At 43.7% G+C, this 27,929-nt stretch overlaps 1 protein-coding gene across 1 annotated transcript; it reads left to right on the top strand.

The window, feature by feature from the left end:
- taok1b (TAO kinase 1b) lies at positions 1 to 27,099 on the top strand. Its single transcript, XM_076275170.1, has 20 exons — positions 1 to 631; positions 8,033 to 8,284; positions 8,735 to 8,806; positions 10,388 to 10,489; positions 10,917 to 10,962; positions 11,167 to 11,263; positions 11,858 to 11,971; positions 12,213 to 12,304; positions 13,797 to 13,890; positions 13,999 to 14,080; positions 14,603 to 14,770; positions 15,516 to 15,722; positions 16,166 to 16,300; positions 16,822 to 17,058; positions 17,992 to 18,120; positions 19,422 to 19,625; positions 19,927 to 20,166; positions 24,362 to 24,574; positions 25,374 to 25,556; positions 26,307 to 27,099. Exons 2-20 carry the CDS (start codon positions 8,153 to 8,155, stop codon positions 26,895 to 26,897), a joined length of 3,138 nt encoding a protein of 1,045 aa, XP_076131285.1. The 5' UTR covers positions 1 to 631; positions 8,033 to 8,152; the 3' UTR covers positions 26,898 to 27,099.
- The last annotated feature ends 830 nt before the right edge of the window (positions 27,100 to 27,929 follow it).

Genomic DNA, 27,929 nt, shown 5'->3' with positions numbered 1-27,929 from the left:
ACCTCCCCGCAAGGTTTGCATAGTACCAATTGGACACACGGTTGCGCTACCTTGATGGTCAGAAGTTTGTGTTGAAGTATCAGACATCAGAGATTAGTCACGTCTCAGGAAAAACTTTTGCGGCTGACCAGAGTTTAGAGTCTGTTCGTAGGGCGTTGTCACGTATTAGTTTTAGAAAGTTCTCGGGGTGTTGCTTGCCATGTCCAATGCTGGCTACATAATTTCACTCGTGTTTGTCACGGAGGGGAGGAGGTGATTCCTATTCGTCGCCATCTTTTTGAGTGGGATTCTAGCTAGCAAGTCAGCTAGGTTAGTTCTCAGGGCAGCGATAGGACTGAACTCGGCTTGGAATTCTTTGCGGTTTTTGCCATCTACCGTCAACAAAAACATTTTTGTATTGGGAAGACCCAGCACTAGTAGAAGGTAGCACGACCAGAAAGGCAACCTTCGTTGTAAATAAGGCCACTGGATTCAAATCTCTGTTCCAACGATACTCTATCCAGACGAACTGACTGCGCCCCGTTCTTTTGGATGACTTAACCTCCGCTAGCTAACTCACTAGCCTTGGCTAACTATTTGCTAGCTAGTTCGTGCGCATTGAATCTCGTCACAAACCTGGCCTTTTGGACGGGTAAGTAAGTTTGACATTCTTACACAACTGTCTTATTGCATACACTAATACCTGCAGAGGTCACATAGCCATGTGTATATTCTATCCTAGCCATTGCATCATGTAAGGATTGCTGACTTGTTTTCACTTTCTGTCGAAACGATGGTTGTTTGCTTGCTAGCGATAGATAGATACCCAACTTAGCTCCTGTCTAGCTAGCAAAAGGGTAGTGGCTTTCTGGATCTAGCTAGCTCGTGAAGTACCTATGTGGTTAGGAAATTGTCTCTGTGGAATAAATGTTGAGAACCACCCAAGCGATACATAGCAAGCGTTATATTTATCTGTCTATGAAGTACCGGAGGTAGTTACCGAGCTAACGTTGGTCAACCAACTCCTTATCCAAATCCAACTAGCGAGCAACTTGTGTTGTGACTGGCAGTCAGCGTCATTTGCACTAAGTTTACTTTTGTCCGTGTGTCCGTCAACGTTAGTTTGTCTTAGTGTCATGGCCTAACAATTTGAGTCAAAGGGACGTTAGCAGATGTAACTTACTGTACTTGTCATTATGTTTCTAGCCATCTAACATTGTACTCCAGTTGGCTAACCAACCCCTTTAGCTTAGCTAGCTTGTTTTGGTGCAGTGGCGTAGCTCACCGTGTTTTTCTGTAATGATAAATGTAACGTTAATGCATTAGGAATCACTAACATTCACAGAAAGAAACTAAATGATTTCTCTCCATTGCTTTTGGAAACTTGATTGGGAATACAGTTGCGTTAACCAAATGCAACGTATTTGCAAGCATCCATAGAACTCTAGCTGTCACTTGGAAATAACAACGGCCACCTTGATCGTCAGTGTCGGCGTAAATAACTAGCCTAACGATTGGAATAGTGTACAATAATGTATGGTATCGGATTGTTTTCTTGAAGTATTTAACTTGATATTATGCTCCTCTGTCTCGCTTAGCCATTTCATTTTGGCATGACCCTCCCTATTTTCTCCCCAGCGCAGCCTCGCTGGCGGTGGTAACTCGTGCTGTTCTTGTGAAGAAAAAGACATGTAATACAGCCTACTACTGTTGAAAACAGGGCGTTCACGTCAACTGATAAGCGCAATCATGAGCCATGTAAGCAAAGAAGATGGCATAACTAAGTATTCTGTCATTCTACTTTGTTTTGGGTACTCCTCGCTCGTGAACTGCATTCAGTCCTTGCTGCTGGTAACGTTAACGTTCTGACGTGCGCCGCATTCCTCATTCTATGTTGACATTGCGTAACTCACTAGTCAGCAAGCCTCTCTGTGAGCCTCCCATCGTCTCAGTGTTCACAGGGCGACCTGGGTGCTTGGTAAATCACGTCCTGATGTGTCAATAAAAGGTGTATTTTGGGAGTTTATTGGCGTGAATTAGTTTTCTTATGTGTGCGTAATTTGACCGACCCTCCATGTTCAACTAACCCTAGAGCTGCATAAGACTGCAAACTATACTGCGTAATCATTAGTTCAAGTAGGCTAAACATTCATGTATACGCACATTACCTTTTGACATAACAGCTTCGCAAAGAGCAACCCTACATCATCTTATAGTGCTATTTGCAATGTGCAACTATCAAGCATATTATTATTATTACCTGTTTAGCTAATTCATCGTTGGAGAGTTGGTAATTAAATCCTGTTACAGTTAAGTTTTAAGAATCAGCGTGTAGGCTAGTATAATTATAAGCGTTAATTCGGAATACTGTCATAGCCCATGGTCAGCCTTAAATGGGACCAATGTATTGCCCACTTCTTTGATGCAGTGTTTTCTAATGTCCTTATGCATTCTCTGTGTGACATCATCTGACATGTGACACCTTGCCTGTGCCAATATTTCTCTGTGATATTGGGCCAACACATGAAAACATAGCCTATATTTGTGGTAATACTGGACCTATTAAAAACAGTTATGTTCATGAAGTTTTTCGACCCACTTTAGGATGTAGGCTTATTGTACAAACAGTCAGGCTGGTTGCAGTCGGAAAACATGCTCTGAAGGGTGGGGCACCCTATGGCTATAAAGTGATTCTGGACATCTCGCTACAAAGTTCCGCTATGAAGGTCTGATTTGGCCTCCCAAATCACCATGCTTCCTGAACGGTGTACTGAAATGCTCATGGCACAAGAGTTGAGGTCATTTGATCTTGATCTTGTTGATGTAAATACTTGTCACTCTCAGCCTAGTGGTTATCCCATGAGCCAGAAGTTTCAGATATTCAGAACATTCCATAGAATTATGCAAATGAGCATCAATGCACTGTGTATGGGCCTTTGTGCTGTTGTGAAGCCACATCTTGCTGTCTCTTGGGCTAATGAGGAAGTGCCTCTATTATATCAAGAGTTAAGAGGCTATTAAATGCCATGAGATTGTTCCACCTGGCAGTAGGTTTGGGTCATATTTTAGCATTTTTACCAACAGTAAAGCCGGGTTCACATTGTACGCGCAAGCGGCAGCGCTGCAATATGAAACCCATTATTTTCAATGGCTTGTGCGTGCAAGAACTGCCCTGCCGGCCGCTTTGCCGCTCTTGCACGTGCCGCGGATGAAGTTTTGCTGTAAATCGTAAGTATTTTGCGCTGAGCCCGGCGGCAAGCACAAACAAAAATCTTTGGGACATTACCTTAAACAAGAGCAACCTAGCGACGAGCGCAGCGCATGCTGCGTACAACGTCAACCCGGCTTTAGTCTTAATTTTCCTTCAGAAGGAAGACAATTACGCCCCATATAACTTCATCAAAACATTGGCTTTCATGTTTTCTGTTTGGCTGTTGGAAGGCCACATGTATTATCCACATGGTAGATCCTAACAAAAGGTGAATTTAACTTTTATGTTTGAATGTCATACCACCTCATCCAATGGCATTCCATACCATCCATTATTGAGGTAGGTGAAAGAGCCTGCAACTGAACAAAGAGCTTCCTTGTAAAAGAATCGTTCATGTATGTGTGCGATCAGAATGGCATACCGCAGATGTCTGAGATGTTTCTGTGGGCTGTATAGCAGCTCAGTGCTGAATGCATAATTATCAACCTACCCCACCTTTAACTACCTATAGGATACACATAGCCAAGGCCAACCTTTGTGCAAAAGTTTGTATTCCTACCTGTCTAGTGATGTCACAAGGCCTTCAGGTGCTTGTATCAGTTTGTGAAAGCCGAGTAAACAAGCGCTGTCTGCATGACTCACAGTTGTGTGGTAATATTCCGGTCATAATGAAAGTAATCCAAAAAAGGCAGCTTACATCACAATAAATGAAGCAATCAATGAATAGTCCACAATGAATGGTAGTTTTCCAGGTTTTTTTTTACTGTTTGTGTGTAGATAGTTTGTCACTCTGCATGACAGGACGGATTACATAGCACTGAGAAGTTGTAGGTCTTGTCATTGAATAGAGTTTTTCATTGAGCATTGAGTTGTGGCATTTGAACTTGGTAAAATTGGGGATCATCAAATGAATGTACGGTAATAGGCTATGGTAGGCAGTATGCCTGTTGGAGATGAGATATCGGTGTTCCGTTGATCCAGAGCTCAACCTCTGGTTCTGGTCTGAATCCGCACCGAGAGATGCAGTGCACTGGCCACAGCAGTGATATTCTAGCCTAGTTTCAGCAAATGCCAAGAGTCATGATGAGTGGAGAGAACGTGATTTAGCCGTGGTGTGAATGCTTTGCAGAGGTTACGACCCCACAAATCTAAAATTAAAGCCTATGCTGCTTATGTAAGATTAGAATACAGCACATCCCCTTTTCTGCGTGACTGTGAGGGAATTCCCTTCCCTGGACCAAATGCACATAATCCCGTTCAATCAGAGAAGAGGGCAGAGTTCAAGCCCAGAAGTTCAGGGTTAGAATGACCAGCACTTTGACACAGATATTGTGACTCTTGGAAGTCCTCTGTCACTATATTTTTTTTGTGTCTTCTTTTCTTCTGTGGAATACATAACCTTCGCACGGGTATTTCATCACTCCAACTAATGCAGTCCGTTCATTCATTCACATGTGCACAATTCTGTAATTGTAAGAGAACTGATATGGGTCCAGGGAGAGACGAGCACTATCAGTCACCATAACAGTGTCCATTTTGTGAGTCTCATTGCAACATAGGCTGGTTGACAGCATATTATTGTAAACATCAGGTCATTGTGTTACTAGAGTTCAGTGTGAAGCCTGTTATGCTGGATGTCCTAGATGTTGTAACATGATGGCCTAGTTATCAAACACTTTGAGTATTTGCATGTTATTGGTACAGAGAGCTGTAAACATGACTTGCCTTGACTAGACTTGCCTTGAGAACCATGAAAAATGTCCTGAAGCGATATGTTTTCCTAGAGCTAGGCCTATATGTAGGCTATAGTCCTGAAGCTATGTGTTGGCTATAGCCTGCTGGTCTTTTTTTTAAATAGTATGACATTTTTTCACATTTTTTTAATTAAAAATTTTGCTGCTGTTTTCTGATCTCTGTTGAGAAAGAATAGTCTAGTTTTTTTTGCAAATAGCACTAAATTTTCAGGTGTTGTAGGTGTTGAGTTCAAAGTTACAATAAATATCCATTACTAAGTGAATGGACTACTTGCGGAGTGATAAAAGAGTGGTTCTCAACCTTTTTTGAACCGCGACCACCCCAGAATAATTAGGTTGAACTTCGTGACCCCCCCTCACCCCACCTTAGATTTAGAGTCTTGAGCACAAAGCCTGTTGTCAGTGGCAGTGGTCATTATTCATTTTCAGCCGTCTTTATCAAGGAATGTCAGACCTAAATATCAGACTAGGGCTAAATACTAAGATTAGACATTTTAGATGGTAAAATGTATGGGATCTTTATAATCGGTCAGTGTCATAGTATGCATTATGCAGTGGGTTTATTTATTCCTGTCCAGTACTTTAAAATGCTCTTAGATAGCCGGCATCGTTGCCTTTCTGAGGCATTATAAGAGGACACGTTGGGTGATGCGACAGTCATAATTTTTCTTCCCATAGTGATGATGATAAATTCACTATTTAAAATTAAAGTCTAAAAAGGACTCATGCATAACTGAAGATGAAAAATGTTTTGCTATCTTTCAGGTTACAATCCATGTAGCTGGTGCGTGGTATCTCCTTTCTTTCTAAACAGGGACTGTTTACATGTGACCATATTTAGATCTATCTGACTCTTTATCCATGTTGGAATTGTCTTTGGGCCAAACCTCTTCTGAGGCTGACCGTTCTACATCCGTGTTCCTGTTCTGACGCTGTATATCACTGCTCTATCTCCAGTGACTCCTCTCCTTACTGTTGCCCTATCTCGTCCAACCACATTCTTTAGTGTGTGTTGCATGCGACCAGGGGTGTCCTGTGTACAACTAGCCTATTAGGCTACCACTAGCACAAGTCAATGGAACATAATTCTAACCTGTTCCAAGTGATGACAAACAAAGTGTTTTACCACTCCATAGCATGGGAGGCACTGGGGCAGTCTGTGTGTTTGTGTGTGTGGATCATAGGGAGTATAATTTAACATAATTACGGAACAGGGAAATTTAGTCACAGATACTGTTAGGAGAAGTCTCAGGGAAGGCTACTTCCCCAATCTGAGTGACAACCATGAGATATTTCTACTTGGAACTTGGGGAAAAAATTTAAAGAAACAGTTACTGACATCTCTGGAGTTCATGACAAAATATTTTTTATCTGTTCCCACACAGGTTAAAAGTATGCCGACTATACATCATTAGGGGTGCACGATATATCGGCGGCCGATATATTATTGGCAGATAAGTGAAAAAATGAAAATATTATTATCGGTCCGATAACAGAATGCTGGCCGATAATTTGTTCGTTAATTATAATGTCAGCGGTGTGAATGTATTTCACCACTCTAACAAAATCTGTGGATATGCGTTCATTTGGGAATCTGCATCTCAAAATCCTCTCATGAATGATCCGCCATTTAACCTTACCAGAGCGGAGCTCAGCCCTATCTAGAGTCGTCTTGTGCTGATGTGTTTGCACTTTACCGCGCTGGTCGGGAAAACAAATAAACAAACTCGTTAGTGGGACGAGTACATAGGCTAAGTAGGCCTAGTTCTAAGTTGTGTTTTAATATTATATTTGCATTACTTTAGCTTGGGTTTTGTATTATTACCTAGAAATATGCTAACCATTCCTGCTTCAGTTCCAGACAGGTCATCATAAGTTATTAAAACCTTCGGGGCTAACCCCTTTCATTTCTGCTGCAGCAGGTTGTGCGGACATAAGATACAGTCTGAGGAGTTGCAGCTTTATTCAGTTACCCGCAGTTGAAACTAAACCTAAGTTTCCCTCACAAACTGATTTGGTCGCTATACTGTAGCTTATTCCCAGCTGAGCCGTTTATGAGTGTTTAGTCCTAAATGAAAACGATTCATACTCTCTAGCCACTCACTCGCAATTCACTGGTGTCAGGTTCACTTAAAGGAGCCACACATACTGTAGGGCTAGGCTACTGTTATGTTGACTGCTGTACTATTGAGGACTATTATGAGTTCTGTCTATCATTTGGTGGTAGGTAAAATTACTGCAATAAAATTCTGCTTATTAAATGCTTTCCCCAAATCACTTTTCACAATTTTTTTTCAAGAGTAATATTATCGTTTATCGTATCGGTATCGGCCACAATAAACCAATAAATATCGGTTATCGTTATCGGCCCTAAAATTCCATATCGGTGCATCTCTATACATCATATCAAAGATTCTGGTTACTTTGCCTTTGGCGTTGTCACACTGTAAACATTTGCCTAGCAGGGCAGCCGAAGAGGCTGTCAGAAACAGGTTCAAACAAATGCTAGTCTTGAGTTTGCTGTGTAAGTAGCTGGAGGTGTCCCCTGGTCCCTGGGGGGCTCTGCTACTGCTGACTGCCGCATCAGTGATATTGGTGTTAGTGGAGCGTGGCGTAGGAGCAGCATAATTAAGCCATATCAGGTGGATGGCCTGTTTTAACCATCCCCTTTCACATACTATCCCTTAGCAAGTCAGCGAGTGTGTGTGTGTGTGTGTGTGTGTGTGTGTAGTGTGTGTGTGTTGATGAGCTTATTTGCTAAAAAGATTATAAAAGGAAAGGTTGAGTAAAAAGTCACATGAAACAAGTATAGGAAGTAATTAAGTACACATGTTGTCAGTGTGATTGTTGAGAACTTAAGTGTGGAGTTTTGCATTTTAGTGTTGTCTAGGCCTATTGATAAGCTCACCAGAGACGGCAAGAACCCCAGGCCTGATGAAATTAGCATACTCGTTCTCCTCAGTATGTACAGACTAGTGAAGATGCTTTCTCTGTGCGTGTTGTTCAGTGAAAGCTACATTTCCAGTTCATATTCCCTGCACTTATGCCATATGGCATTTTCTTTTTTTTTGCCGTTGTGTCGTTACAGGAGCCCATGCAAATACTTCCTCCCTCTCGCAGATGAGTCATCGGTGGGGGCTGACGCAGCGCAGTCGCAGTCGCACGCCCAGATAGTCCCCGGCGAGCGCGGCTGCGTCGGGCTCCCAGCATGCCCTCCACCAGCCGGGCAGGGAGCCTGAAAGACCCCGAGATTTCCGAGCTCTTCTTCAAGGAGGACCCCGAGAAGCTCTTCTCCGACCTCCGCGAGATCGGCCATGGCAGTTTTGGCGCAGTCTACTTTGTACGTTAAAACTGATCATTGATTGTTCATTAATTTGAGTGAATTTCATGTATTGCTGTATCTCTTGGATCTCACATTTGTAGGGTTGCATTGAAGGTCCTATATCTGACGTTTATAGTGAAAAGTAGCAGTAGCATTTGGCTGACAACCCTAATTTTAAATCTTGCAGAGGGAGACTTGCTAATAAATATTTAATTTCAGTGAAACAGCCAAAATGTGACAAATTTAGCAGTTGCCCAATAATTCTGAGCCAATTTCTGGATTCAGCTCAAGACCATTACTGTACCCACTACTAAAAAGGGCCAGTATGAATTGGTATCTCTTTATATAAGTTCTATCAGCTTGTTATATCAACTTTCTTTACGGTTCAGCCTGCACTCTAAAGCATGCCAGTCTTGAGAGCTATTTTTATCCGGGGTCTCACCTCTGTCTGCCTCTTGGCCCCCCCAGGCACGGGATGTGCGGACGTCTGAGGTGGTGGCCATCAAGAAGATGTCCTACAGCGGGAAGCAGTCTAATGAGGTGGGTGACCCCAGTCACACACACACACACACACACACACACACACACACACAGCAGATGACGCAAGAAGGCACATTTCTGTTTTAATGGCCAGGCAGTGGGTCTACGCTGTCAGCCAAACTCCGAGGAACCTGTGGTATTTCTTGGCACATGTCAGCTGTGGCTTCTAAAGAAGAGGCACATGTGTCTGGCTATCTGTCGATCTTGGGAGTCAGTATGAGGGTGCCGGTGTGCCCGGTGACTTGAGCTAGACGTATGAATCTTCTGAAGTGTGTGTCTGCTTTCACATTGACGGATAAGCCGGTAACAACTGACAAAAAAAACTCAGGATCTCATTTAAACATTCCTTTTTTGAGATGGCATCAGAATTCCTGAAAGTCTTGTCTGAACTGTAATCTGTAGTCATATAATTATTATCATGGAGCTTCCTACACATCACCCACTCCTGTTGACGCTGGTCCTGTAAATGAGGGCAAATTACCTAACAGCCTGCCCTGGGTGCCTTGAAGACAGGTCATGCAGCAATACAGGAATTAAAGGAGGAAAAATATCTATATAACACTTATCCTTATCTAGCAGGGAGATCTTGAAACCACAAAAAAATTCTGTTGATAGTCTGACGTGGAACACTCCCTCTCTTAGGCAACAATGTTGCCAGGTAACTTTGTAGATGTTCACATTCAACTCACACTTTACCTATTTTTAGAATGAAAGTCATCACTCTAGTGTCTCCTGAAGGTCTCAGGATGACCCTGCGTAGCAGCGAAGGTACAGCAAGGTCGCTGGTCATAGTGCTTTTCCTTGTAATTTCCGATTAGCGCTAATCAGATTAGGCATAATCTCTCTGTGCTAAGAGGTCTTTAAAAGCTAGGAAGCTGTCGCGCCATTCAGCCCAGAGTGTTTACGAATTTGAGGCCACCTTTGGTCCTGTATCTCCAAATGTGTGTTTGTCAGTGAGCTCCGGGTTAACTTGGGTGAGCGTTTAACAGTTAAACACAGATTAACCCTGGTGGTCCGACTGGAAGTTGTTCGGAGATTATTACAAGGAAATAGATACTTGTTCCTGACCTAACAGGGATTAATATTAGTGCCTCTTGGCATAAGGTGAAACTGAGACAAAGTTTCTTGAGAATCTTTCTCAAGGAATCTTGAGGAATCAGGAAGCCCCCTATCATTGGCATAAGACATATGAGGAAGATGACATGAATGTTTTAGCAGGGTGGAAGACACTTGCCACTATTTTTTACTCTCTTGTTCATTTTATTCTCCTTTACACTGATGAATAATTGAAGGGCCCATTCATTCCTTTGGGTCATTACTGTCAGTGTTCTCGTCACACTCCATGTAAAGTTTTGGAGGTTTTTTGTCTTATTTCATGGCTTTGCTATTTTGGATCAAATGTGGTTAACCTGACTTTGAATGTGTTCTGAATATGTTATTTAGCACACAGGCATATGAAAAAACTTAAACACCTTCTTGGTCGTAACTCAGGAATTTTCTCTCTGTTTTATGGGGCAATTTGTGTCAAAGGTTGAGATTGTCTTGTTGTGAAAGATAAAAAGCACTCCCTCTGACTTGCAGAAATGGCAGGATATCATCAAAGAGGTCAAGTTCCTTCAAAGAATACAGCACCCCAACAGCATAGAGTACAAAGGTTGCTATCTGCGGGAACACACAGCATGGGTAAGAGTCTCTCTCCCCCTCTCAATGGTATAGACATCAGTGTTTCCCACAGAATTGAATTCTATTTGTGGTGGTAGGTTTGCAAAATTAACTTGAATGCAACAGTTTTTAACAAATTAACGCAGCGTGGTTAGGATGCTAACCAGATTTAAGCACAATTTAGTACAAACTGGAAAATCATTGTGTGGTGGTCAGTGTTGATATTGTGGTGGGCCGCCACAAATAACTCAATGTATGGGAAACACTGGACATGATATGGCACAGTATGATTGGCTGTTTTGATTTCAGTATTATGCCCAAGTGCTAAAAAACTTTTGAGGGCTTAACTTGGCCTTCAAGTGTTGTGTATTTCTGTACACATCCCTTTGCACAAAGTATGTTTTGTCGGGCGGTCTGATCCCTAAAAAGAAACTACTTTTCTCTGCAGCTGGTCATGGAGTACTGCTTAGGGTCAGCCTCAGACCTCCTTGAGGGTAAGCAACCACTCATACATCCTCTGTAGCTGTTCAGCCACATCTGCCGCAGCTATGATGAAAACCCACTCTATTCTCATGTGCTGTCAAACACTCAACATCAATCAGTCATTCTTAACACCTACACCCCCCCACCCCTACCTCCCCCAGGTGAGTGAGTGTCTGTGTGATCTTGACGTCCCTTTCTTTGTTTACCACCTCCAGTTCATAAGAAGCCTCTTCAGGAAATGGAGATTGCTGCAATAACTCACGGTGCTCTGGAGGGCCTGGCCTACCTTCATTCCCACAACATGATTCACAGGTGAGTGTGTGCGTGCGTGAGCAAGCGCTGACGGCTCCGTTCTGTTTTTCTGAGGGTGACTCACACACAAGAAGAGCACTACTGGTCCCTCATCAGTCGCCGGTATTTTTAGAAGTGGCATCTGCGTTGCAGATCGGCAGATCCGGGCTAAACTGGGTTTTTAGCCGAATGCGATTCTGTTCAGTTTTTTGTCATGTGATTAGTAGGGTGTATTTGCTCTTTCATATGGTGGTAAAATGCTCTTCTAGTGATTAACTTCATGATTGCCCAACTATGATTAAGGCCTTCTATGGGCTTCCTCAGCCAATGCATGGTGTGTCATTGGTCACCTTTTGCGTAAAGACCAGTATGACTCACAGAAACTCACAGACTCACTGAAAGCAGCTGTTCAGTGTGGTCACTTGTTTCAATGCTTCTCTGTTCCCATATTGCTTTTCCCCTTGTTCCTTTCCATTAAGATTGGGAAGAAGAATTAATACAATACAATTTCAGCGGTCCAAGCTTTTTTCGCCCTCAATAGTATTATGTGAGTCTTTGTCATTATCATGATTCAGCTTGATGTGCATTGTGCTGTCCTGCCTTTTTCCCTTTCAGAGATATTAAAGCTGGGAACATTCTGCTGACAGAGCCTGGACAGGTCAAACTGGCCGACTTTGGCTCAGCCTCCATCGCCTGTCCTGCAAACTCCTTTGTGGGCACGCCATATTGGTAAGCAGGGCTGCTATCTACATGCTGCTAAATTGGGGTTGGGGTTGCTAAATGGGGGTTGCAAACTAGCCCCCCCCCCCCCCCCCCTTCCTGAAATTGCATATTAGCAGTCTCCAGTATAGTTCTAACCTTGTTTTTAAAAGATGCTATAAATCTATCTGATGGAATTCTGAAAACGGAAAACATCTTTATTATTAGTATTACTGATTTATCTAATATTCAACTTCTGGTCTCTTGCTAGGATGGCCCCAGAGGTGATTCTGGCTATGGATGAGGGGCAGTATGACGGCAAGGTGGATGTCTGGTCCCTTGGGATCACCTGTGTAGAATTAGGTGAGGATGCCTACTGCATATAACCAATGGCTTGTGTGGAATCAAAAGCAAGACTGCACAAAGTATTGTTTTTAAAGTATCGTTATGAACATGCCCAGTCATGTTCTGTTCATCAATGGCCACCATGTTGGCACACCATGTTGTTATCATGACTCACCTTGAGGACTAAAATAAAATAAAAAATACTTCAGACACTAGTGCAAAGAGTTAACAATCAAGTGATGTGTTTCCCCGCGTCTGCCAGCCTTGCAGAATTGTTAGAGAGAGATGAGAATAAGATTTAAGATAAGGGAGATGGAGTGATTATGTTCCTCATAGCATTCCATGCCATACCATCTGATTTCTATATCGATCTGGGAATCTGTAGCGCTGGGAAATTTTTTCCTAGTCCAGCAGTGGGTAACACTGAAGTGAAGGGGCCAATCAGCACCTATCCTGAGTCAGCTGATCTTCCCCCTCATTGCTTCTACCTCCCTGGCTCTGGAATTCTGCTGATTAGCACATCTCGATGATTCACATGGAATGCCAGAAAAGACTTCCTCTGACTGAACCTGGAATGTCCAGCTGGGCTGTATATTTTAGAGTTTGCCGATGTTATGCTTGCCGGGATTTTCCAGAGCCAACATGGAATACATAGGTGATGCATGTGATGTGTTTTAATTATTTTTTTTATTTCTTAAATTCAGTGCAGTTCAGGGGTGTAGTAGAAAACAACCATTACTTAATCATCTATTAGAAGGCGAAGGGGATGAATACTCATTTCTGGAGCAGCTTTCTGTTCTTCGATGAACGCCAATGAGTTTACATTTTAGATTCACAAAATGTGTATCTAAATGTGTGGGATGCGTATGTGCACGTGTGTTGGAAGTTTGAAACAGTCATGGACTCATTCCTGTGGTACTTGTAAATTTGTTTTCCAGGGTGTAGCTCATATCAATTGCGTTTGTTTGGCAGTAGCACACTACTTCTGACAAAGAAAGCTAGGCTTGAAGGTTAGACTTAAGTGAAGGTTATGGAGAAGTGGAACTATTATTGGGATTGGAGTGTGCTCTTACAGGCGGATATCCTGCATATATACTGTGTGTGTGTGTACAGTATATATGTGTGTGTATAGCGTGTGTGTGTATGTGTGTGTATATATATATATATATATATATATATATATATATATATATATATATATATATATGTGTATATATATATATATATATATATATATATATATATATATATATATATATATATATATATATATATGTATATGTATATATATATATGTATGTATATGTATATATATATATGTATATATATATATATATATATATATTATATATATATATGTATATATATATATATATATATATATATATGTATATATATATTTTTTTTTTATTTTTTTTTTTTTTTTTTTTAAGTTCTAAAGAAATGTAGGTAAAGGTAAAACGTGAGCATGTAAAAGCCTGCATTTTAATCTGTTTATCTTTCTTTGTAGCGGAGAGGAAGCCCCCTCTGTTCAACATGAATGCCATGAGTGCCTTATACCACATAGCGCAGAATGAGAGCCCCACACTACAGTCAAGTGAATGGTGAGTGTGTGTTGAGTTGAGCTGATGATGCATCAAGCTCCTTATACTAATAATGGTAAAGCACTTGTTTTGTGATTCATTTGTGTTGGTCTCTCTCTCTTCCCATAGGACGGATTATTTTAGAAACTTTGTTGATTCATGCCTTCAGAAAATCCCCCAGGACAGGCCGAACTCTGAGGACCTACTGAAAGTAAGAGCAGACACACACACACACACACACACACACACACACACACACACACACATTATTGTCAACATCAGTGAAGAGCAACTATCTCCAAACATCACCCATTCACCCAAGTCATGATGGTAAGGTGACTGTCAAATGTATAGAAAGCAACACTGATCACTCCATCCTTATTGCCCTGACACTGTGTCTGATACTGTGCCTTTGTAGCACTGCTAAAAACCCAGTTGACCTAGAAAGCATCCCAGCGGTGTCCAAGCACTGTAACTTTCTGACCCCTGGGTGACCGCTGTAAGCCTTCAGCCTTGATCCTCTAATCTTGTGATTCTTGTAACACATCGACACCCATTGAGCAGCGCTAGAGGCACTGGTCAAACTTGGCCTTTGGTTAGACTTGCTGTGATGTGGAAGGTGCCTTTACTTCATGTCCCTTCATTCTGGATTCTCTTCTCCCTCTCCCCTGCTTCCCCACTTGTCTACTCCTCCTGCCTCTCTCTCTATCTCTATCTCTCTCCCTCTCCCCAGCACGCCTTTGTCGCGAGGACGAGACCAGACACAGTCCTGATGGACCTCATCCTGCGGACAAAGGAGGCGGTCCGGGAGCTGGACAATCTGCAGTACCGCAAGATGAAGAAGATCTTGTTCCAGGAGGCGCACAACGGCCCTGCAGTCGAGGCTCAGGATGGGGAGGAGGTCAGTCCCACTCCAGTCCTCTTCCTCCGCAGATGTTTATGATTATGGGTTCTTAGCCGGTGCTTTTGTGCAAAGCCACTTACAATGACATCAATAAGTATCACATTAACGTTAAAATTAGCAGTTTAAAGTCAAATACTGAATAACATTTAACAGAAAAACAATAACCATAAGATATGACCCCCACTTTCTGACACTATCCCATGATCCCATGGAGCTCATCTGGTTGCCCCATATTCCTCATCTTATGGTGGCACTGCAACTTAACAAAACACATGCAAATATATAGAAACACGTAAATTAAAGAAAAAAAGGCATTGTCAAATTGACAACACGTGCCTATTCAGATAACAGTACACCACAGAATCACGTCACAAATTCGGACAACAAAAGACATTGCAGGAGCGCACTGCTATTACAGTACAGCACACAACATCGGTGTTTCCAGAGGATTGTGAAACGCCATACCCTCTGCAGACCGTATATAATCATCCGTTCTGAATCATTAGTGTCACAGTGAAGGCAAAAACAAACCTGTTCACATCACCGTCAGCCGTTGTATTGACGGATCAGTGTGTTTAATGATTTGAGATTGGGATGTCACTCTCTCCAGCCGCAACTATCCTTTGCATTTATAAGTCAGCTGGTCCCTACTACCTCTCGGTAGGCGTCCGTCCCATCATGCCAGTCTCTTCACTCTGCCCTGCAGTAAATCATTTCCTTCTCTCGTTCGTCTCTCCTCCAGGAGCCTGAGCATGGCGGCGTGGGTCGGACGGGCACGGTGAACAGCGTGGGCAGCAACCAGTCCATCCCCAGCATGTCCATCAGCGCCAGCTCCCAGAGCAGCTCGGTCAACAGCCTGCCCGATGCTGCGGACGACAAGAGCGAGTTGGACATGATGGAGGGCGACCACACGGTCATGTCCAACAGCTCCGTCATCCACCTCAAACCAGTGAGTATCCCACACCACCAGGGGCAGGGAGCACTCTCGTGAACTGGTGAAGGGTCCCAGACACTTTGGTAGTGGTAGGATAATTGGCATTAGGCTCTATCGTGTTATATTCCCACCCTACCATGAGATAAAAAAAATAGGGCATTTTCAAAATTCTTGATTTGTTCATCTAGATAGATGTTTTGTGTGTGTGTGCTAAGGCTGCAAAGAAATACCAATGTAGGCTACTTCAGTATTGTGATATGTTTGTGAGACTATTGATTCTCAAAATCACTTTAATTTAATTAATTAAGAAATCACTGCTGTCTTGCAGTATCACAATATAGTTCAGTCTATTGAATAGTAGCCCCCTGTATGACTAATATGCATGTCGTATTGACAAGTTCTTGCCCATGCACAGCCCCAGTGTGTGTCTAAGTGGTGGTGTGGTTTGCCAATGGCAGGGAGAAGAGGAGGGCTACCGCCAAGAGCCCGAACCCCGCAGCCGGCCCCCGGAGGCTCAGGCTGCACCTGCACAGCCCGTGCGGCACAAGCACAGAAACCGCGAGCACTTTGCCACCATCCGCACCGCCTCACTGGTGAGCCCCCCCACACACACACACACACACACACACACACACACACACACACACACACACACACACTCTGGCCGGCTCCTCGCCTCCTGCTGAATGCTGAGTAGTCTAGTAATCAGTTTCAGTCTACTTCTTCTTCACTTGTCTGTGTCTTTCTTCTGTCTTTCTATCTTTCTACATTCACTCCTTTTCGTTGCCTTGTCTCTCTCTAGTCCTGTATCTTCCTTTACAATGCTCAATCATCGCATCTCTCTCTCTCTCTCTCTCTCTTTTTCTTTCTTTCATGTGTTTCTGTTCGTTTGGGGGTCATAAAGATGTAAATGTGAGTGTGTAATTGTTGTGTGTGTATATATATAAACGAGTTTATTTGAGATAAAAGCGAGTTTTTCTTCCATTCATGTAATCCTTGTGACTTGAGTGTTTCTGTTCATTTGGTGGGGGTCATACAGATGGAACTCTGTGAGAAAAGTGTGATCGCTGTTTAATCAAAGCGAGGTTAATTTTGAACCCTCTTTCTCCCTCAGGTGACGAGGCAGATGCAGGAGCACGAGCAGGACTCTGAGCTGCGCGAGCAGATGTCTGGCTACAAGCGCATGCGGCGGCAGCACCAGAAGCACCTCATGGCCCTGGAGAACAAGCTCAAGGCCGAGATGGACGAGCACCGGCTGCGCCTGGACAAGGAGCTGGAGACGCAGCGCAACAGCTTCGCCTCCGAGATGGAGAAGCTCGTCAAAAAGCACCAGGCGTCCATGGAGAAAGACGTAAGGAGGCCAATGAGATGACCCGTTTAATGTCGCAGTCTTCTCTCTGAAATTAAAATGGACATGAGAACTATAGAGTTCTAGGTATTATTTAAGGGGTGAGGAAAAGCCATTATAAATGTGATGGTGCAAAGCTTGTATATGTGGTATGCGTGAGTAATCATAGACATGCACCACTGTAGCTGTAAATCTCAGCTGCTCCTAGATTGAGTTATTTAAACAGTCAAATAAAGAGTGATTTCAGGGGTGCTACTGAACTCTTTAAGATTATTATCTCTACCCTGGAAGTGAACAAGAATGACATGAATCGGTTCTTTTTCTTTTGCCATTTTTAGATCCTGCCTGTTTAAAACGTCTATTAATGAAAACTTTCACTAGCACTGCATGGAGTAGTTACTTACCAGTCCAAGGTTGTGAGAGAGCTTGGTTAATCTTGAAGGGAACATGTTTGAGAGTAATGAAGCCAGAATTGGAATATGAAGGTGTGTCATCTTTCGGCTCCTGAAATCAAAACAAAACAAACCAGATATAATTTTGCCATGCTTAACAACAAGTGCATTCTCGACATTCTTGAGGTAGCTCATTTTCGCAGTCCTCTGTAAGAACAAGACCTGTAACCTCACCACATGATGCTCCGAAATTAGGTCAAACGTAGGCATTCCGGCGGAGCTGTTCAAAGAAAGCAAGCAGTGTGGCTCTCACTCACACCATCGGAGCTCTGTCTTTGCTCTCCCGTCATCCTAACAGTCCAGTCTTTCATGGGCCGGCCCATGGCATCGGTATGCATGTAGAAGGGGGGGGGGGCAGCTCCATGTGTGTGAATTAAAACATCTCCGCCGCTACAGGCACTACCCCTCACAGAATGTGTGTGTGTGTGTGGGTACACACACTGTTCCACAACTTTATATTTACTTTTCATGTTTTATGTTGCAGGCGAAGACTTTTGCCAATGATGAGAAGAAGTTCCAGCAGCACATTCAGGTTCAGCAGAAAAAAGAGCTGAGCAGCTTCCTCGAGTCCCAGAAACGAGAGTACAAGCTACGCAAGGAGCAGCTGAAAGAGGTACACACACACACACACACACACACACACACACACACACACACACACACACATATATATATATATATATATATATATATATATATATATATATATATATATATATATATATATATATATATATATATATATACACACACACACACACACATATACATATATATATATATATATATATACACACACACACACACACATATACATAGATATATATATATATATATATATATATATATATATATATATATATATATACATACACACACACACACACACACACACACACACACACACACACACACACACACACAGGCAGTCCGCTGTTCACACACAGTCGTCAACAGTCTCTGCATCACTGTGCACGCCAATACATGCAAAGCAAACAAAAGCAGATCTGGTGATATTGGACGAGAAAAGGGTGTGACTTCTAACAATCAATCATTAAAGTTTATGTTGTGTGAAATGGGGGGGGAAGCTGAAAGATTTCATGATTAATAGGATAATTGCACCTTCTAGACATGCCATCAGTCTTGCCATTGTCCACTGGCGGGTGAGGCATCCTCATTTCACTGCCGACTTTGGTCAACAATAAATGAAGGCCGATCATAAATTAGTGTAAAGCACACTGAGTTGATTTGGAAGTGCCTCTTCATCCTCTGAAGGCATTTGTAAAGCATGTAAGACATTTGTTATGTATGTAACTAATAAGATTTTAGCCACTCAAGTAACATCATTAATTGAAGTTTCAATTGGTGACTCCAAGTGTGTGACATGCATTGCATCACTGCTTCTCCTTGCATAACAAACACTCTCACTTCCTTTACCCATGCCAAGAGAAAGATTTGATGGCTAGCTGCTTAAGAACTGTTATGTAGGATCAGGATCTAGGTTAAGCCAGGGATGACAACACCAGCCTGTTAAGTAGCCTACACCTCGTCAACCAAATATGTTCTGTGTGCGTAAAAAACAATTGCCACGTATTGCACCGGTAATATCGGCTAATGCATTTAAATGCTGACATTGTTTCAGTAATGCACCTGTTAAAATACTGTTTTTGGTTACCTTTCAGAAATGGCTCTGTCATTTGAAGGGTGTTGTAAACAGTAGTAGAAAAAAAAACAAGTTCCCACTCTTGTCATATTTTACATAAATACAGTATGTGTTCTGCACCACTAACTTCAGTGCCAGCTGATACCAGCTAAATTTGACATACTGGAGTAGACGTCGCACCTTGTAGTTCTTCACTTCAAAGCAATACACACACACACACAGATGATTAATTTTCCCTTCTCATGCATCAGGAGCTGAATGAGAACCAGTCGACGCCCAAGAAGGAGAAGCAGGAGTGGCTGTCCAAGCAGAAGGAGAACATCCAGCACTTCCAGGCGGAGGAGGAGGCCAACCTGCTGCGCCGCCAGAGGCAGTACCTGGAGCTGGAGTGTCGCCGCTTCAAGAGGCGAATCCTCATCGCCCGTCACAATGTGGAGCAGGACCTGGCCCGAGAGGTACGGTGGCCTGGTGGTTATGATTTGTTTTGATTACTTAGTTCCCAGTCTTGCAACTGCATGTTTTCTAATGCAACATGTTTTCAGTAAACTGCTATTTGTGTTGGTGGAGCAGGTGTTTCTTTGTCAACTTAAGGTTTTGTGTTTTTTCATTTTTTTAATTCTCTTGTTCCCTCCTCACCCTTCTTCCATCTCTCTCCCTTTCTCTCTCCCTCTCTCTCTCTCTCTCTCTCTCTCTCTCTCTCTCTCTCTTTCTCTCTCTCTCCTCCTCCTCCCCCATCCTGGCTTTGCGGTCGGCCAGGAGCTGAACAAGCGCCAGACGCAGAAGGACCTGGAGCACGCCATGCTGCTGCGCCACCACGAGTCCATGCAGGAGCTGGAGGTGCGGCAGCTGGGCACCATCCAGAAGATGCGCGCCGAGCTCATCCGCCTGCAGCACCAGACCGAGCTCACCAACCAGCTGGAGTACAACAAGCGGCGCGAACGCGAGCTCCGCCGCAAGCACGTCATGGAGGTCCGCCAGCAGCCCAAGAGCCTCAAGGTGCAGAAGAGACACACACACACACACACACACACACACACACACACACACACACACACGTTCAGATGGGCAGGATTCAAGCACTTGCATGGGTTGAGAGATGACCACCTGACTGACCAGATACTTAAATGGCAATAGTGAGAGGTGGAGGCAGAGAACAGCAAAGACCCTTTAAGTAGCAGCTGTGAGCTATTTGCATGTCACAAACAATGGAGAGTTTAAGGCCAACGTTGTCAGCCATTCTAAATAACAAAGAAAGAAACCGATAGGAACTGAAGTTAGAAGGGTAGGAGGGTCATTCCATGTGAAAACAGCCAATATCGGGGTATCATGTACATGGCACCTCTCAGATTTTGCTGAAAAACCAAATATGGGGTTCCAAGAGTCACTTCTGCCGGAGAGGGTTTATGGACCCCCATGAAACCCCCACCAGTGGTACCATACCCTTCAAACAGGGGCGGACTGGCACCAAAAATCGGCCCTGGCATATTTGGCCCAAGCGGCCCTCAAATCGGTCGGGCACACCTAATTAAATACAAAATCTTTGCATTACCCTTAAATATGCATATCTTTTCAACTGTCATGGAGCACTGAAAGTGATATAGGCCTCATTGGTTATCTCTCTGACTGATCAGAGGTAGGCATGGAGCATATGATCTCTATATTCAAGTAGACTAACAAGCAATTATTAAAGAAGAGTTTCTGCTTGAATTCAAAGTATCATTTTAAATTATTCAATGGGCTACAATTGACAGCAGCACCAAAAATTACTGAAGCCTATGTGTAAAGAGTTAAATTACCCAGATTGTCTTAGACATTAATGTGATTTATACCAGTATATACTTCCTACCTACATTGCTGGTACATTTTGGAACAGTACAGCTACATGAACTAATTGTCTTTAGTGTCTGACAGTAGCCTAGGCCTATAGGTTATACTGTAGCTTAGTTGGCTTGTGCATGACGTGACGTTTTGTAACCTACGTTTCCGTCAGTCTACAGTCTTTTATCCCTTCTTTACCATGATAACCCTCCCAAGATAGAACCACCACTCATGCCATCGATGTTGAATTTTGGGCGTCTGACGGAAACTGATCAATCTGACCAACAATTAACGTCGATTTGACACTATTTTGCTGTCCGGGTTTGCAAATCATTCATTTAGAAAATTTAAGTTGCGCTATTTGTTATCATAATCACAGCACGGCTTTACTATGTTATCATTAGGCAACCATATCATAACATAAGTTACATTAATAAGTCATCATAATCATCATAGTCAGCATGGCATGTCACAGCCTACCTGCTCCACCACTGAGTTCTTATCATGTAGCCTCAACTAGGCTCGCACTCTCCACCACCTGCTCACTGTCCCTTGCTCTGTATATCCTCGTTCAAACTCAACGAACTTCAACATGTTGCTGACATATGCTAGCCTACTTGCCATATTGTATTGAAGCTTCTACATTGGTGTTCATTTTGCACAACTGTCACTACCGGCACCCGCCGCAATATCGTGTAGGCAACTTCGATTAACTTTTGATGCGCTCACAGAATCCTGGCTCTGAGCCAAAATGGGAGGGGTGGGGCCTGACGTGAGCTGTTATTGGATCAGTCCAGTGTCAATATTGAAATGTAACCAATGGGCCGCTGATTGTCCTTCGTTTGGGTAGATCGTTGGCCAAAATAATTAAATTATATATATATAGTAGGGTTCGACCGATATGGATTTTTTAGTGCCGATACCGATACCGATTTTTTTCCCTCAGCCTTAGCCGATGACCGATACAGGCTGCCGATTTTCTTGAGCCGATATTTGGAGCCGATACTGCTTTTATTTTGCTCCCTCAATTTACATCATAAAAATGACACATAATTACACAAATTATGATAACAAATGTTATAAGTCTCAATTTAAAAAAGGAACATTTATTGAACTTATGGATGGGTGCACTGGATATGGTTAACTGTGCAAAATGCTTTCATCAACATCTTACAGCCTTGATGATGCATTGCTTGCTGACTATAAGACATAATTCAGGTCATCACAAAATGTCCTTTGTCAACACATTTAAATACTTTAAGAAAACAATAAGCCTGAAAAGCTATTGAAATAAAGTGCTTGATTTGTAATTTAAGACTGCATGGTTTCATTTTTTCTATGTCTATATTTTTCTAAAAAAAGCGGCAAGATTTGTCAATCACAGAACATAAATCAGCCGAAGAAAATAACGTGGTGTCAGATGTTTCTGTTCTAAACGGCATCAACGTCAAAAGGTATAAAACATATCTCTCAAAGTTTTAAAATCTCTTTTTCCGGTAGCGCAGCACTCTCATATTGCTGTGATGCGTGTGTCTCAAAGATGCACACACAAACGTCTGTTTGGTAGCTGACGAACAACTATTGAACTGGATTGATAATGATAACGTTAGCAAACGGCTCTAAACAAGTAAGGCATACACGGTATGTCTGGTACATGGTAAACGTTAACACGAATTAATGGTTAACTACATATAACACGTCTCTCATTATTAAAGCTTTTATCACTGTGATGGCAACTCCGCCCAGCTCGAAGGGAGAAGGGGAGGGAGACGCACACACCACACGCGTCCAAAACTCAGCCAGGTGGTCGCTGAATAAAACTACCACAAATATCACGGAACAACGTCGGCATTACTTAATCATATGATTGACCAGTGTTCGTAACAGCTACCGCTACCATACGGATAGCCTACAACTTAGCTATTTACAGCTCCCTAAATACAATGGCAAGCAGTTTTATAGAAGAGGCATTCAGGGAGGGAGACACACACACACACACACACACACCACACGTGTCCAAAACTCAGCCAGGTGGTCGCTGAATAAAACTCCCACAAATACCACGGAACAACGTTGGCATTACTTAATGACCAGTGTTTGTAACAGCTACCGCTAGCCTAGCCTACAACTTAGCTATTTGCAGCTCCCTAAATACAATGGCAAGCAGTTCTATAAACGAGGCATTAAGCATTAAATAAAGTACCTATCTATCTATCATTCGTGTTTTCCATTTGGACCCACAAACTTGCTTCCACCTTCAAAGTGTATGGCAATATTTAGCTAAGTCAAACAGTTAAAAGATGCCTTGAAAGTTTAAATTTTACTGTTGTCTTGAAGAGCAGGCTTTCAGCACTTGTGGGGGAGGGGCAGTCTGCACATGAATTGCAGCTTCTCCAGCAACACAGAGCTGCCTGTGGACGCCTGTATGTAAATAATGCGGGGGGGAAAACTATTGGCGAACGCAGCCGCTTATCGGCCGATGCCGATACACGTAAAAAACGTAAATATCGGCCCGATATATCGGCCGGCCGATATATCGGTCGATCCCTAATATATAGCCAATTCTATCGGCCCAAAAGGTGCGTCGGCCCACCGGGAAAATGCCCGGTATGCCAGATGGCCAGTCCGCCCATGCCTTCAAATAAATTTTGGCAAGAGCAAGATTCCCACATATAACAAATAATCCTGTTTAGAATAAATATGATCATTAATTGTGGTGCTAAAGACGTTATGGGCTTCCAAAAATGGCAAAAGATGAAATGTGAAATTCCAATGTGTTAATTAGAGCAGTGGCACCCGAAATTCAAATGGACGCCACAGGCAAACCGTTTGAGATATTGACCTGAAACTTTAGATTCCTTTGTTTGGTAACATAAGGCATATTTTCACCGCTTTTCAGCAAAATCGGAGAGGTGTCATGTACATGGGTGGCTGAGTTGGCGTGGAATGACCCATGAGTGAGTTAAGCTCATTAAGTAGCAAAGTAATGCTAAGTAATCAAAACTTACTTATATATATTATAAGTAGAGACAAGGGGAGGGGTTTATATGTGCATGTTCAATGAACATTCATGCTTGATATATGTGAGTTTGTGTGTATGCTTGCTTGTTTGTTTTTCTCCAATCTTCTTGAGGAGAAATTGGGCTTCACATCTTGCAGGTATTAAATGAAAGTCTGAGAGCAATCTATGGCACGCCCATTTTAAAAGAAAGATCTCTTCTTCTGTGCTACTTTGTGTCTGTCTGGTCTTTTCCTCCTCTCTCTCTCTCCCTCTCCCTCTCCCTCCCTCTCTCTTGCTCCCCATGTTTCCCTTGTGTTTCCCCTCTCTCTCCCCCTCTCTTGTCGTTGTCCGTCTCTCTGTCCGTTCCGTTAGTCCAAGGAGCTCCAGATCAAGAAGCAGTTCCAGGACACGTGTAAGATCCAGACGCGCCAGTACAAGGCCCTGCGGAACCACCTGCTGGAGACCACGCCCAAGTCTGAACACAAGGCCGTGCTGAAGCGGCTCAAGGAGGAGCAGACGCGCAAGCTGGCCATCCTGGCCGAGCAGTACGACCACTCCATCAACGACATGCTCTCCACGCAAGCGGTGAGTCGCAGAGAGAGAGAGAGAGAGAGAGAGAGAAAATGCAGTAAGTTGTTTGGATAAAAGCGTCTGCGACTGAATAAATGGAAAAGACAGAAGAGAGGGAGAGAGTCAATGAAAAGTGAAAGAAGATGTAGAAACAGGCAGGGGAGAGAAACAGGGTTTAAATTTAACTTTTTTGATCACCAGCCAATGTGGCTGGTAACTTTCTAAAGTTACTAGCCAATCAGAATTTCTACTAGCCGAATTTTTTCCGGTGAAAATAAAGAGAATTATGAGTTTATGAGATGAGTGTCACTGAATCATCACGTAGCATTACGGCCCAGTGGTCATGGGAAATGTAGGAAGTACTGCCAGTGGGGATATATGACCGAGAACAGAGCCTTATGTATCATGCATGTAATGTCACATGCATCACCGGCCAAACTGGCTAGTAAGTTTTTATAAACACCCGCCAAAATGAATTTTAACCCACATTTGGCGGGTGTTCATTTAGAACCCTGGAGAGAAATATGTTAAGGTTGTGCAAGTTCTTTGGTGGTGGTTCTACATTAAGTTCTGACTCATGTGTGCACCATGTCATGGAGTCCTCCTTTACACGGGGAAAGGTAGATGGAGAGGAGCATCAATACTCCCTCTGTCACCATTCTCTTATGAATGGGCCCTGAGTGGAGTGAGTGTGCCCATTCATTCCTCTCGCCCTCATTAGCAACCCCCACGGGGTCACAGCTTTCTCACTCTCTCTGTGTGTGTGTGTGTGTGTGTGTGTGTGTGTGTGTGTGTGTGTGTGTGCGCCCCGCAGCTGCGTCTGGACGAGGCGCAGGAGGCCGAGTGCCAGGTGCTGAAGATGCAGCTGCAGCAGGAGCTGGAGCTGCTCAACGCCTACCAGAGCAAGATCAAGATGCAGACGGACGCGCAGCACGACCGCGAGAGGAAGGAGCTCGAGCAGAGAGTGTCGCTCCGGAGGGCCCTGCTCGAACAGAAGGTGTGTGTATGTGTGTGTGTGTGAGCGAGAGAGATCCCACTACCACCACAACCCTAGTGTGTTGGCTGCTGGACACCAAAGAGATTTGGTGTAGCTGTAATACAGTATGTCTGTATTTGCAGAGAGATTAAATCTCATAACTTTCAGATGTCAAAACTATCAAGTCAACAGGGGAAGTGAAAAGAAATGTCATTCTGTAAAGCTTTATTTGACAGATGTGTCAAAGGATGACACCTGTTGGGAGGGATGAAGAAGACTTTGTGTATTCAGGTGGGTCTCAAAAAATTAGAATATCGTGGAAAAGTTCATTTTTACCCCCTAATTTAGTTCAAAAAGTGGATCTTTCATATAATCCATATTCATTAGATATAAAGTGAAATATGGTCGACATTTCTGTATTATAACCTCCTTATGGTAATATTTTGAGATACTCATTTTTGGTTTTCATGACCTGTAAGCCGTAATCAAGATATTTGAAATATTTCACTTTATATCTAATGAATCTAGAATATATATGAAAGATCCAGTTTTTGAACTAAATTAGGGGGGAGAATGAACTTTTTCACGATATTCAAATTTTTTGAGACCCACCCGTATTAGTGTGTGTTAGTGTATATTCCAGAAGCATGTTAAAACTGCGTATGTATTCAAATAAACGTGAATCAACATTATAGATATCCCTATAGCTATGGGAGGTGTGTGTGGACAGCTTTTGGAGAATCCCTCTGATGATGTGTGTTTGTCCTTCAGATTGAGGAGGAGATGCTGGCCCTGCAGAACGAGCGCTCCGAACGCATCCGCTCACTTTTGGAGCGGCAGGCGCGCGAGATCGAGGCCTTCGACTCGGAGAGCATGCGCCTGGGCTTCAGCAACATGGTCCTGTCCAACCTGACCTCCGACGTCCACAGCCATAGCTTCCCAGGGGCCCCCGGGGTCTGGAACGCCCACCACGGCAGCGGTAGCAGCAGCGGCGGCGGAAGCTCCAGCTCCCAGGGGCCGCCCTGGGGAGGCAGCGGCGGTGGCGGAGGTGGCAGCGGGCACCATGGCGGGAGCCAGCACCACCACCACCAGGGGAGCACCGGAGGTCTCCCGCCACAGCAGCAGGCCTGGGCGCACGGGCTTCCGGCGGGCGGGCCGCCTCCCTGGGGCCACCACCACCACCACAGCTCGGGAGGGAGCCAGCGGTCGAGCGGTGGGGGCAGCGGGGGCATCGGAGGGGTGCGGAACAGCCCGCAGGCGGTGCGTAGGACCTCCTCCGGGAGCCGGAGCGAGCAGGGGATGAGCAGGAGCGCCAGCATCGCCTCGCAGATCTCCAACGGGTCGCATTTGTCCTTCACGTAAGGCCTCCCTCACACCAACAACAAACCCACCATGCCACCCTCTCTCTCCCCTCCACCTCTTACCAGAGGCACGCTCAGCCACTCGCCCTCGTGTCAGTGGGAGGCTCGGTGTGGTGATGAGAAAGGAGGAGTGTGGGGAGGTTACTGGGGATGGAGAAATGGCACAAGAATGGACTAACACCAACCCCCTCCCTCCCTCCCTCCTCCCCTCCCCCCTCCCTCCCCCCCTCCTCCCTCCCTCCCTCCTCCCTCCTTTCTACTTTTCCCCCTTTCTCTTTTTCTGTCTCTTCTATCCCACGCACTTGTTTTTATGTTTTGGCCGTTCCCTCCCTCATCACATGTTTCTTGCTTCGGTTCTTTCTTCCATATGGAAGCAAGTCCTACTACACATGGTCTGTTCTGAAGGGTTAAGGGGTCACGTTCTGGTTGCTAATCCTCCCCCGCATCCTCAATTCAGGTTGTTGTGATGTGGACATTACTGTGGAAATGTACATATTGAATGTCAGTGGTGCACTGAAGCGCTCAGAATAAGCTATGCTATGGTGCTAAGGGACTTTCAGGTTATGATTCAGACAGGGTGAATGTTTACTAATAGGTGGCACGTGTAACCATTACTTTTATCTGACACTGTTTACAAAATGGTTATTTCCTCAAATAGTTTTAGGCCCAAATACTATGAAAGCCATACTCTGTAGGAGTGTAGTTTGTGTCACTGTTTTGGCATATTGATGGTTTCCCCTTATACATATAGAAACCTTTCTAGATCTATGCTTTACCCCCTTTGCCATACACTTCTTTGCCATGGATACACTCTGAATAAAGGAGAGGTACATTTATTTCCAGCGTATGTAGGGTTTGTAGTGAACAGAAACAAATGATTAGTGCCAACTACCAGCTAGAATGGGAGATCACTCTGTGGACTGATTTATTGCAGTTAAATATTGAGGGCAATTAGTGTCAAAGAAATTGCATCACTTCACTGGGCAAATCTGTTCAGTGGAGTACACATTTTATATGTAAAGTATATTTTAAT

Source organism: Alosa pseudoharengus, unplaced genomic scaffold (assembly GCF_046254945.1).
Source record: "Alosa pseudoharengus isolate Yale_2024_CS ecotype anadromous, Long Island Sound unplaced genomic scaffold, YU_APseudo_1.1 YU_APseudo_1.1_scf_8, whole genome shotgun sequence".
Lineage (NCBI taxonomy): Eukaryota > Metazoa > Chordata > Actinopteri > Clupeiformes > Clupeidae > Alosa > Alosa pseudoharengus.
The sequence above is the reverse complement of the archived record's forward strand: the minus strand, read 5'-3'. Positions and strand labels throughout refer to the sequence as shown.

Coding starts and splice junctions, on each gene's coding strand:
- taok1b (XM_076275170.1), top strand. CDS start 8,153: ATGCCCTCCACCAGCCGGGCAGGGAGCCTGAAAGACCCCGAGATTTCC. Junction 10,963..11,166: donor AGCCTCAGACCTCCTTGAGG/GTAAGCAACCAC, acceptor TACCACCTCCAG/TTCATAAGAAGCCTCTTCAG. Junction 11,264..11,857: donor TCCCACAACATGATTCACAG/GTGAGTGTGTGC, acceptor TTTCCCTTTCAG/AGATATTAAAGCTGGGAACA.